The following is a 12,237-nucleotide window of genomic DNA, read 5'->3' on the forward strand; positions in this document are numbered from 1 at the left end:
TAGAGAAATGCGAGAAGAGAGAAAATAGAGAAAATCTATTAAGGAGACCAATCAGACTGAAGAAAAAGGAAGGGAACGACATCAAAATATTGTTATAATATAATCCTTATCAACAATGATTATACACATATTATATATAGCAACATATAGTATAGGAAACGTGTTCTCAAGTAAGGAAACAGATCAAGTTGAATAATATTCGAATCAAGAAGGCATCTAGAAAAAAATAGAAACATGATTATACTATGATACAACACAAGAATAAATCTAAAGTTGAATTTCAGTAGGGAAGTACCTCATACTCCCTATTCATACCCAGGGGATGGAGAGTTTGAAGTGTGAAAATCCAAAAGGATTCTCTTTCTTTCAGTTTCGCGACTCTATTGCCACCCCGTCTCAGTAGAGGGATACTCTCAAGAACTTGAAACCTCAATTGAGATATCGAGTGTCCTGCTGATATAAAGTGTGCGGGAATCGGTAGTAATGTACGACCACACCGAATAGTAGACTTATGTTTGGAGATGCGGTCTCGGATATGTTGGGTAGTCTCTCCAACATATCCGAGACCGCAAGGACATTTGATCAAGTAAACGACATGAGTAGAGTCGCATGTAAAAAAACCTTTTATGGGAAACAATTTTCCTGATCGTGGATGTGAGAAGGTTTCTCCTTTGGTAACGTTGGAACACTGTGAACAATGTAGACACGGAAATGTACCCCTTCTCTGTGTCATAAGTGTGGTTTGCCTCAAATCCCTCCTATCACTGCCCACATCTGCTTTCACTAAAATGTTCCTAATATTTTGTGGCTTCTTATAACATAATAGGGGTGGTATCCTGAATTCAGAGATAGTGGGATAGGCTTTATGAAGTAATGGCCAATGTTCCAAAATGGGGCCTTTCAAAAAATTGGTGTAAGGGTGATAGGTGGTTACACAGGCCACTCTCTTCGTCTTTTGGGAACGTATATCAGGTTGATCCGTGGCTCTATTAAGAACCGAGGGGGGGTAACCCCGTGCCCTAAATTTTGTTTGCATCTCATGAATACGTTGTTGCAACACATCAGGTCTGGTGACGATGCGTCTAATGCGTTCAATTTGTGACTTCGGTAAAGATCTTTTTACATGACTTGGATGACAGCTTGAAAATTCCAATAGACTATTTCTATCAGTGGTTTTTATATATAGATCAATGTCTAGTGTCCCATCCTCCTTCAAAATCACCAGTGTATCCAAAAAACTCACTTTCTGGGGATCTTTCACCATAGTAAATGTCAACTTGGGTATCAAACAATTTAGATCCTGAAAGAATTGTGTAAGGGATGACTCGTCGCCTCTCCATATCAAGAAAACATCATCTATAAATCTTTTCCAACATACTACGTGTTGGATATATAAATGATGAATGTAAACAAATTTTTCTTCAAAAAATGCCATAAAGATGTTTGCATATGGAGGCGCGACATTCGACCCCATAGCGGTCCCGACCTTCTGGAGAAAAAACTGATCGGCAAACATAAAAAAATTCTTGGATAAAACCAGATCTAACATAGTCAAACAAAATTCCTTTTGTCTCACAGAAAAGTCGGTATATGTATCCAGAAACCATTGAATAGCATGTAGACCTCTAGTGTGATCAATGCTAGTGTACAAATTATTCACGTCCATGGTGACGAGTAAACATCCCTGAGGTAAGGTACCCATTGACTTAAGATACTGTAGAAAGTCAGTAGTGTCTTTAATAAAGGAGGCAATGTGTGTCAATAGAGGGGTTAGAATTTTTTCAATTGTTCTAGCTTATTCAGCTTATGTTTGTTAGTACCGTACTCTGGTATTCCCCAGACATCACTTTTTCTCACAGATTATTCTGGTTAGTTACCGCTCACTACACTAGGGGGCGCTTGTCACAAGGCTGATTAATTATCTGTAGTAAATTCATTGAATCACGTTGTACCTACAGCAGTTCCCCCTGCTGCCTTCTGCGCATGTGCTAGCTTTCACTTTCACATTTACTTCATACATAGCACTTGCTATGACCGGAAGTGACGTATCAGCGTTCACTGCATTTATATCCACTTTACGGCACCTCTTTCACTCCTGGCCCATACACACACCGGTCTCCTGAGGACGGACATGCATTAAGGTATTTATATTTCTATCTTACATCTTCTACCGCCACCCAGTCCTCCTGGTATTAGAGCGATGTTCTGGTTTGTTGTAAATAGGATTGGCTGATTCCCCTTAGACTGCCTGTTCACTTATCCAGGATTCAGGTATTATATGAATTACAGTGTATGGTATTCACCCTGGCGTTTTTTCATAGGTTATAGCTACTCACTGACTGCACGTGGCTCTTTTGTTTCTGTTTCTTTTTCTTTTTTTCTTGTTCTGAAGCCTCCATGATGTCCATATGGTTTATTGCTGCTGGGTTCACCCATATATTTCTCTCATATTCCTTTATCTACTCACTTATTTCTGGTGATTTTTTTTCCTTAGGATTTTTCACTATCATGTGGTATGACCTGATTAGATACACAGATAATGAGATGAATTGTCCTGTATACTATATCATTTAATGTATGATTATATGTTGTTTATTGTTTATCATAGACTTCCGTGAAAAAGGCTTTAAATTAGCCGAAACGTTGGAGATAATCTGTTTATTAAGACCGGTAGTGAATAAATCCACTTTTTCAAATATAAACATTTGTCTGTTTTTGAGTGCCAGAGGTTGTAAAAATATATATTCAGTTTCTTTTTCCTCTGAGCACCACCCTACTATATGGAGTGCGCCCCTCCTGCTCTGAATATATTGTGATTTTTTGAGAGGGCAGCACCTTGGAATTTTTTCTATAATGGCATTTAGCACACTTTCATATGGCCAAGTGGAGGCGGATGAAATTATTTCTCGTGTTAATATTCCTGGGGAGTTTTTACACACTCCGGTTGAAGAGATTCGCACTAGAGATTGGGAACGTGAACTCAAGAAGAAAACAGCACTTGAATTACACTATGTGACTTTGGCAGAATATCATAAGGTGAAGCGCATACCTCGGGGATTACGCGTTTCTCTACGCCCGACCCTATTTTCAGAGAAACCAGATTTTTGTTCTAAGTTTGAAGGTATTCTCAATAAGTGCTCCATGGATATTATGATTTTAACCATAGAATATCTTCAGAAAGAGATTTCTGAGATAGAGAAGCAATTGGAGGTTACTCACCAACAACTGCGTGATACACTTTCTACTGAGAAATTTGATGGTATGAAACAAAAAATTGAGAAAACTATTGAGGACTTCAGAAATCAACTACAGGACAGGAAACGTTTAAAGTTTTTACGAGATACAGAAGACTACCATCGCAAAACTGTATACAGATGGCGTGATAATAACACCCAGAGGGATCGTCGACAATTTAGACGTGGATATTCCACTGCCTCCTCCAGCTCCGATAATGACTCTAACCCTCGTGATACCTTTCCTTTTTTAGAGCAAAGGCGAGGTCGGTCCAACAGAGGCCGACGAGGAGGGGCTCCGGAACCAGTCGACGTCAACTCCAGAATCAGAACTCGGTCTCAGGTAGGGACCAATTGGTCTATAACATCTCCTCATACAATCTCTCACCATCTGAACTAACTGTCCTACAAAAGGGACTTTCCTTCTGTCCCACTCCATCATTCAATGAGTTCCAACTTTATCAGGAACTTCAACGTTTCTTCAGAAATCTTAGATTGAAAGTACATTTTTCTACGGCTGAAACCAGTGACCGCAGTTCGAATCTTACCTCTGATATAACACAAAGTGCATTCAGTCTCAGTGATCTTAATTTGTCTGTACCTAGTAACTACAATCCGCCTAAATCAAACCACCCGGTGGAGACATACATCTCGCTGGTAACACAGGACATTCAGAATAAATGTACTCAAATTGGTCAGGGTCTTATTCCCATTAAGAGAAATTGCACCCCCCTTGAAAAGAGAGCCTTGGACAGTCTGAAGAACAATAAGTCTATCACCATTAAACCGGCTGACAAGGGGGGTGCGATTGTTGTTATGGACACTTCGTACTATAATACTATGGTTTTTCAACATTTGAATGATCACGTGACCTATTTACCTGTGGATAGAGATCCCACTTCAGAGATCTCCCGACAGATCCAACAGTTGATTAAACTGTACAAGGAACAAAACGTCATTGACTCTAAACTTGGTGAATTTATGTATAATATGCATCCGGTAACTCCGGTTTTCTATGTGTTACCGAAAATTCACAAACATTTAACACGTCCTCCAGGAAGACCTATTGTAGCGTCCACTGATTCTTTATTGTCACCAATAGCTAGAACAATTGAAAAAATTCTAACCCCTCTATTGACACACATTGCCTCCTTTATTAAAGACACTACTGACTTTCTACAGTATCTTAAGTCAATGGGTACCTTACCTCAGGGATGTTTACTCGTCACCATGGACGTGAATAATTTGTACACTAGCATTGATCACACTAGAGGTCTACATGCTATTCAATGGTTTCTGGATACATATACCGACTTTTCTGTGAGACAAAAGGAATTTTGTTTGACTATGTTAGATCTGGTTTTATCCAAGAATTTTTTTATGTTTGCCGATCAGTTTTTTCTCCAGAAGGTCGGGACCGCTATGGGGTCGAATGTCGCGCCTCCATATGCAAACATCTTTATGGCATTTTTTGAAGAAAAATTTGTTTACATTCATCATTTATATATCCAACACGTAGTATGTTGGAAAAGATTTATAGATGATGTTTTCTTGATATGGAGAGGCGACGAGTCATCCCTTACACAATTCTTTCAGGATCTAAATTGTTTGATACCCAAGTTGACATTTACTATGGTGAAAGATCCCCAGAAAGTGAGTTTTTTGGATACACTGGTGATTTTGAAGGAGGATGGGACACTAGACATTGATCTATATATAAAAACCACTGATAGAAATAGTCTATTGGAATTTTCAAGCTGTCATCCAAGTCATGTAAAAAGATCTTTACCGAAGTCACAAATTGAACGCATTAGACGCATCGTCACCAGACCTGATGTGTTGCAACAACGTATTCATGAGATGCAAACAAAATTTAGGGCACGGGGTTACCCCCCCTCGGTTCTTAATAGAGCCACGGATCAACCTGATATACGTTCCCAAAAGACGAAGAGAGTGGCCTGTGTAACCACCTATCACCCTTACACCAATTTTTTGAAAGGCCCCATTTTGGAACATTGGCCATTACTTCATAAAGCCTATCCCACTATCTCTGAATTCAGGATACCACCCCTATTATGTTATAAGAAGCCACAAAATATTAGGAACATTTTAGTGAAAGCAGATGTGGGCAGTGATAGGAGGGATTTGAGGCAAACCACACTTATGACACAGAGAAGGGGTACATTTCCGTGTCTACATTGTTCACAGTGTTCCAACGTTACCAAAGGAGAAACCTTCTCACATCCACGATCAGGAAAATTGTTTCCCATAAAAGGTTTTTTTACATGCGACTCTACTCATGTCGTTTACTTGATCAAATGTCCTTGCGGTCTCGGATATGTTGGAGAGACTACCCAACATATCCGAGACCGCATCTCCAAACATAAGTCTACTATTCGGTGTGGTCGTACATTACTACCGATTCCCGCACACTTTATATCAGCAGGACACTCGATATCTCAATTGAGGTTTCAAGTTCTTGAGAGTATCCCTCTACTGAGACGGGGTGGCAATAGAGTCGCGAAACTGAAAGAAAGAGAATCCTTTTGGATTTTCACACTTCAAACTCTCCATCCCCTGGGTATGAATAGGGAGTATGAGGTACTTCCCTACTGAAATTCAACTTTAGATTTATTCTTGTGTTGTATCATAGTATAATCATGTTTCTATTTTTTTCTAGATGCCTTCTTGATTCGAATATTATTCAACTTGATCTGTTTCCTTACTTGAGAACACGTTTCCTATACTATATGTTGCTATATATAATATGTGTATAATCATTGTTGATAAGGATTATATTATAACAATATTTTGATGTCGTTCCCTTCCTTTTTCTTCAGTCTGATTGGTCTCCTTAATAGATTTTCTCTATTTTCTCTCTTCTCGCATTTCTCTAGCCTGGGTCTTCCAGTACACTGGCTTATGGGTGTCGTTTCCCTTTTTTTCTTTTCCTTTGGACCAGGTGGGTTCTTAGTATATAAGTCAGATTTATTGTGCTTTAGTATTATTTATTCAGCTTATGTTTGTTAGTACCGTACTCTGGTATTCCCCAGACATCACTTTTTCTCACAGATTATTCTGGTTAGTTACCGCTCACTACACTAGGGGGCGCTTGTCACAAGGCTGATTAATTATCTGTAGTAAATTCATTGAATCACGTTGTACCTACAGCAGTTCCCCCTGCTGCCTTCTGCGCATGTGCTAGCTTTCACTTTCACATTTACTTCATACATAGCACTTGCTATGACCGGAAGTGACGTATCAGCGTTCACTGCATTTATATCCACTTTACGGCACCTCTTTCACTCCTGGCCCATACACACACCGGTCTCCTGAGGACGGACATGCATTAAGGTATTTATATTTCTATCTTACATCTTCTACCGCCACCCAGTCCTCCTGGTATTAGAGCGATGTTCTGGTTTGTTGTAAATAGGATTGGCTGATTCCCCTTAGACTGCCTGTTCACTTATCCAGGATTCAGGTATTATATGAATTACAGTGTATGGTATTCACCCTGGCGTTTTTTCATAGGTTATAGCTACTCACTGACTGCACGTGGCTCTTTTGTTTCTGTTTCTTTTTCTTTTTTTCTTGTTCTGAAGCCTCCATGATGTCCATATGGTTTATTGCTGCTGGGTTCACCCATATATTTCTCTCATATTCCTTTATCTACTCACTTATTTCTGGTGATTTTTTTTCCTTAGGATTTTTCACTATCATGTGGTATGACCTGATTAGATACACAGATAATGAGATGAATTGTCCTGTATACTATATCATTTAATGTATGATTATATGTTGTTTATTGTTTATCATAGACTTCCGTGAAAAAGGCTTTAAATTAGCCGAAACGTTGGAGATAATCTGTTTATTAAGACCGGTAGTGAATAAATCCACTTTTTCAAATATAAACATTTGTCTGTTTTTGAGTGCCAGAGGTTGTAAAAATATATATTCAGTTTCTTTTTCCTCTGAGCACCACCCTACTATATGGAGTGCGCCCCTCCTGCTCTGAATATATAGTCACCTGATCTCAACCCAATTGAGCATGCATTTCACTTGTTAAAGACTAAACTTCAGACAGAAAGGCCCACAAACAAACAGCAACTGAAAACCACCGCAGTGAAGGCCTGGCGGAGCATCAAAAAGGAGGAAACACAGCGTCTGGTGATGTCCATGAGTTCAAGACTTCAGGCAGTCATTGCCAACAAAGGGTTTTCAACCAAGTGCTAAAAATTAACATTTTATTTAAAATTATTGAATCTGTCCAATTACTTTTGGTCCCTTTAAAAACAGGGTGGCACATGTTAAGGAGCTGAAACTCCTAAACCCTTCATCCAATTTTAATGTGGATACCCTCAAATGAAAGCTGAAAGTCTGAACTACAACTGCATCTGAATTGTTTTGTTTAAAATTCATTGTGGTAATGTCTATAACCAAAATTAGAAAAATGTTGTCTCTGTCCAAATATATTTGGACCTAACTGTATACACATATATATATGTATGTGTGTGTATGTGTATATATATATATATATATATATATACATATACGCATATGGAGCGCCCCCACTGCCGCAGGGCCGAGGGGTACCCGGTACCGGGCCCCTGAGTCTCTGCTCTGGAGTTGTCACGGTGGCTAGACCCAGTCCGTGACCCTGCTGAGGGGCGTCCAGTGAAAATGGAAAGTGATAATGTTGTGGTGTGCGGTGCAGGTCGCGGTGAATAACGAGGACACCAGTTTACAGTCTCTTTACCTCTTTACTGAAGGTCTCAAGGTATCCAATCCAGAGCACTGTTACAGGGCTGTCTGAGACCGGCCAGTCCGAAGGCACATCCGGAGTTCCCTTAACAGGTGGGAATCAGTGTCTACCTCCTAGCGCCTGTGTGTTGTAGTCCTTCCCTGCTGAGCTCCCGGGATAGTCCTCACAACTGATTCTGTCTGTCTCTGATGTTCGTTCTCTCCGTCCCCCAGATGATATGGTTAGGACGCACCCGTATGACGGGGTAGGCCTGGAGTTCTTCCGGGACCCTAGAGTCGCTCCTCTCCCACAGCTGCCTCCGTTGTCTGCTTAGGTGATTTGGGTGAGACAGCCAACCTATAATTGGCTGTCCTGCCGTGGTTTGAAGTAATGCTTGTAGTCTCTTACTTGCTCAGCGTTCCGGCCACCGACTGTTTGCGCCTCAGAAGGATGTTGCCTCGATCTTACAGCATGACTCCTTCTGGTCCTATCGCCTCTCTGCTGTTTTCCCGTTGCTCACTTGTCTGTCCTTTTCTTAGGAGTCTGCCAGGATCCCATCCCTGACAGGTCCTCTCTCTAGCTCTTCCCAGTTACTTCTCCCTGTCTTCCTGTCCAACCCCCAGTTTTACCAGAGTGTGAGGAGTGGCCGACTAGATAGAACCACTCCCCCTGGTAGCCGGAGTGTGAAGTGTAGTGTGTGTGATACCTGGTCGGTTGAACTCCTTTAGTGCAATCAGACGTACCAATACCCCCCTGTTGTGAATTTGGATTTTGGGCTCCCCCGGTGGCTACTGGTGGAATTGAACTGGTGTCTTCATCTTCTCTGTTCACCTGTTCCCATCAAGATGTGGGAGTCGCTATATAACCTTGCTTCTCTGTTAGTTGCTTGCCGGTCAACAATGTTATCAGAAGCCTCTCTGTGCTTGTTCCTGCTCCTAGACAACTACTAGATAAGTTGGACTCTTGTCCATGTTTGTTTTTGCATTTTTGTTCCAGTTCACAGCTGTAGTTTCGTTACTGTGTCTGGAAAGCTCTTGTGAACAGGAATTGCCACTCTGGTGTTATGAGTTAATGCCAGAGTTTTAAAGTAATTTCTGGATGGTATTTTGATAGGGTTTTCAGCTGACCATGAAAGTGTCCTTTCTGTCTTCTGCTTTGTAGTAAGTGGACCTCAAATTTGCTAAACCTATTTTCATACTACGTTTGTTATTTCATCTTAATTCACCGCCAATACATGTGGGGGGCCTCTGTCTCCTTTCGGGGTATTTCTCTAGAGGTGAGCTAGGACTAATATTTTCCTCTGCTAGCATTATTTAGTCCTCCGGCTGGTGCTGGGCATCTAGAATCAACGTAGGCATGCTACCCGGCCACTGCTAGTTGTGCTGTAGGTTTAGTTCATGGTCAGCTCAGTTCCCATCTTCCAAGAGCTAGTTCCTATATATGCTGATGCTATGTTCTCTCGCCATTGAGATCATGACACCCCCCTTAGCGGCGGAGCATCAGTACTGCAACGACCAGGACTCTGGGGCGCTGCACATATATATATATATATATATATATATATATATATATATATATATATATATATATATATATATATATATATACATACACACACACACACACACACACACACACACACACACACACACACACACACACACACACACACATATATATATATACATACATATGTGTTTTGATAAATATTTAGTATTAAAATGATGTGTAAATGACAGATAACTGCTGTATGTAAAAGCTCATGTTCAAATCGCATTGCATACGGATGTTGCGATACAAAATCACATTGACCTCGCATGACACTCGCATATGTTTCTTTTTTTCTGTCCGGAAATCGGACCTTTTTTTTTATCGCAAATGGGTATGAAGCCTAAGGATGAGAATCGGCAAAGCCAAAGCTTGTCCTCTGCATGCGCCTGGACTCCCTGACCGTTTACGGTGAGAATTCACATCACATGACCGTCGTGACTAATGGTGATATCATTCATGGTGACGTAATGCCACACTCAGACACTGTGAGGGATTAGAGCCATGGCAGCCGGGCTCAGACCATGTGTGCACCATTAATGTCTTCCTCCATTTCCTTTACAGCTGCGGCAGAAGCTCAGTGACAAACTCAACTACTACTTTCGGAAGTTGGGAGACTCCACGTACCATCTGCTCCGTTGGAGAAGCGAGCGCCGCTATGTGCTCCATGGTTTTCCTCTTTATATCTCTATTTAGTCATTTTTGTATAATAAAATTTTATATTTTCTATGCTTTTGCGATACTGAGTCGCTGGTTTCTCGGTAATGGGCCGAGTCCTCAGCGTTAGATAATTTACATCAAGTTTATGGCTTATATTAATTAATTAATTAAACCGCTAGCAGACTGCGCCCCTCCCACTTAGCCTTTCCCACTTTTTAGAACTGTGTCATAAAGGTGGGCCCAGCTGGCGGAGCATAAGTAATAGCTCTTTGTAGCTGCTTGCAAGCAGTGAATTGAAACATCCCCATTCTTGCATTTTCACAACTGCCACGATATAAACACGAGTGGCTTGTGGTCCTCGTCCTCACGGGTCTCTTGTGTACAGATGTCATCAGTACGGCCGACGATGTGGTGCTGATCTGCTGCAGCAGCGATGGAGGCGCTGCCATGGTGGGCATGAGCTTTCATCCCTTGAACTGTTCTCTTTTTAAAGGGGTTGTCCATGACCGTGACATTGATGGTCTCTCATTAGAGTATGTCATCTGTGTGTGATCTGTGGGGGTGTGACACTGGCACCTCCGCCTTTTAAGTTGTTGGATGGAACTTGTCGGTCCCTGCGCTGCACAGCTCCGCCGACAGACGTGCTGTACCCGACCTTGGAAGCAGCTCCGGCTGACACCAGGGAAGAGCTAACAGCCAAGATGGCAGGTGTAACCAGTGGTAAAGACGGGCTATCAATGTTAACCCCTTATTGACCAAGGCAATTTTTACATTTCTGACCACTGTCCCTTTGAGGTTATAGCTCTGGAGCCTCAATGGATCCCGCTGATACTGACAGATTTTCGTGACATATTATACATTATGATATTGGTAAAATTTATTCGATATGACTTGCGTTTATTTCTGAAACAAACCAGAAATTTTGCAAAAATTTTAATTTTACAGTTTTCAAACTTAGATTTTTTGTGCCCTTAAATCAGTAAAATGCGACCCGAGTCATGTTCCCTGGAGATTTTCTGATGCTTGAGGCGCCACACAATTATTTCTTAGCACCGTTAAAGTCCTGGAAAACCACTTTAAAGGGAAGGTGAGGAGTCAGAGTATCATGGTGTCACCCCCACACTGTGCACCCCCCAAGGGAAGTCCCGCCCCCGGGACGGATTCAGGGTATGTGGTGGCACTTTTTATAAGTGTTTATTTCAGCATGTACAGGCGTTTGTGACTAAAAAGCCACCTTATCAGAATGCAGCATTAGTGCTGCACAAGGTGGCTCTTTTAGTTACAAACGCCTGAGGGGGGTGACAGGTTCCCTTTAAGGGTATCCATTTTCTGTACGTTTATTATTAGACGGCTTTTGGTCCCACTTGCTCATTCCAGTTACCAAAATGAGTTTGCATAGATCGTAGGGAAGTGTCTGATGCTTCCCCAGAAGAGGAAACTGAAGAAACCGAAGGGGATCTGTGATTCCTATTTGTGTTAAATGACCGTCTCCACCTATAGATTGGTTTTCGTTGGAAGTCAGTGCTGTCACGGAATTTTTTTTTAGCGTGAATGATTTTAATCTGTGTCTCCCACTCTGCAGAATTTTTATCCATCATGTTGTTAAAGGCTGTAAGACCTTCTGTAGTAGCCAACTTCTTAAAATAAAGGTAAAGACAATCACTTTCGGTTTCCAACAGAGAGACCGATTTATTGAGATCAATGAGCAGTTCCATAAATTGAAATGAAGCTTTAGTACAAACCTCCTGCCACTTGGAGGAAAAAATATCAGTCACGGGAAAGGAAGGGAACATTTGGATACGTAACCCCTGTGGAATTAAATGTTTCTTAAATTAGTTCATACCGGGTAGTAACTGATGAAGGTCCGGATGTAGGACCGAAATGTTTCTGTTATTTTGTGGACATCATTAAATCACCTGTCTTATGTTAAGTTCAGTGCCAAGTTTTTGCTATATACTACGGTGTGGGAACCTACTCTGGCACCTCTTTATGGCTGTGCACACGTCAACTTTTTCATTCTCATGTATTTAGAGTAGAGACCCCTTCTGGTCG

At 41.3% G+C, this 12,237-nt stretch overlaps 1 protein-coding gene across 1 annotated transcript; it reads left to right on the plus strand.

Annotated features, from left to right (window-relative positions):
- The first annotated feature begins 2,853 nt into the window (after positions 1-2,853).
- LOC143786268 (uncharacterized) lies at positions 2,854-5,970 on the plus strand. Its single transcript, XM_077275545.1, has 2 exons — positions 2,854-3,576; positions 5,914-5,970. Exons 1-2 carry the CDS (start codon positions 2,854-2,856, stop codon positions 5,923-5,925), a joined length of 735 nt encoding a protein of 244 aa, XP_077131660.1. The 3' UTR covers positions 5,926-5,970.
- The last annotated feature ends 6,267 nt before the right edge of the window (positions 5,971-12,237 follow it).

Source organism: Ranitomeya variabilis, chromosome 7, assembly GCF_051348905.1.
Source record: "Ranitomeya variabilis isolate aRanVar5 chromosome 7, aRanVar5.hap1, whole genome shotgun sequence".
NCBI classification, from domain to species: domain Eukaryota; kingdom Metazoa; phylum Chordata; class Amphibia; order Anura; family Dendrobatidae; genus Ranitomeya; species Ranitomeya variabilis.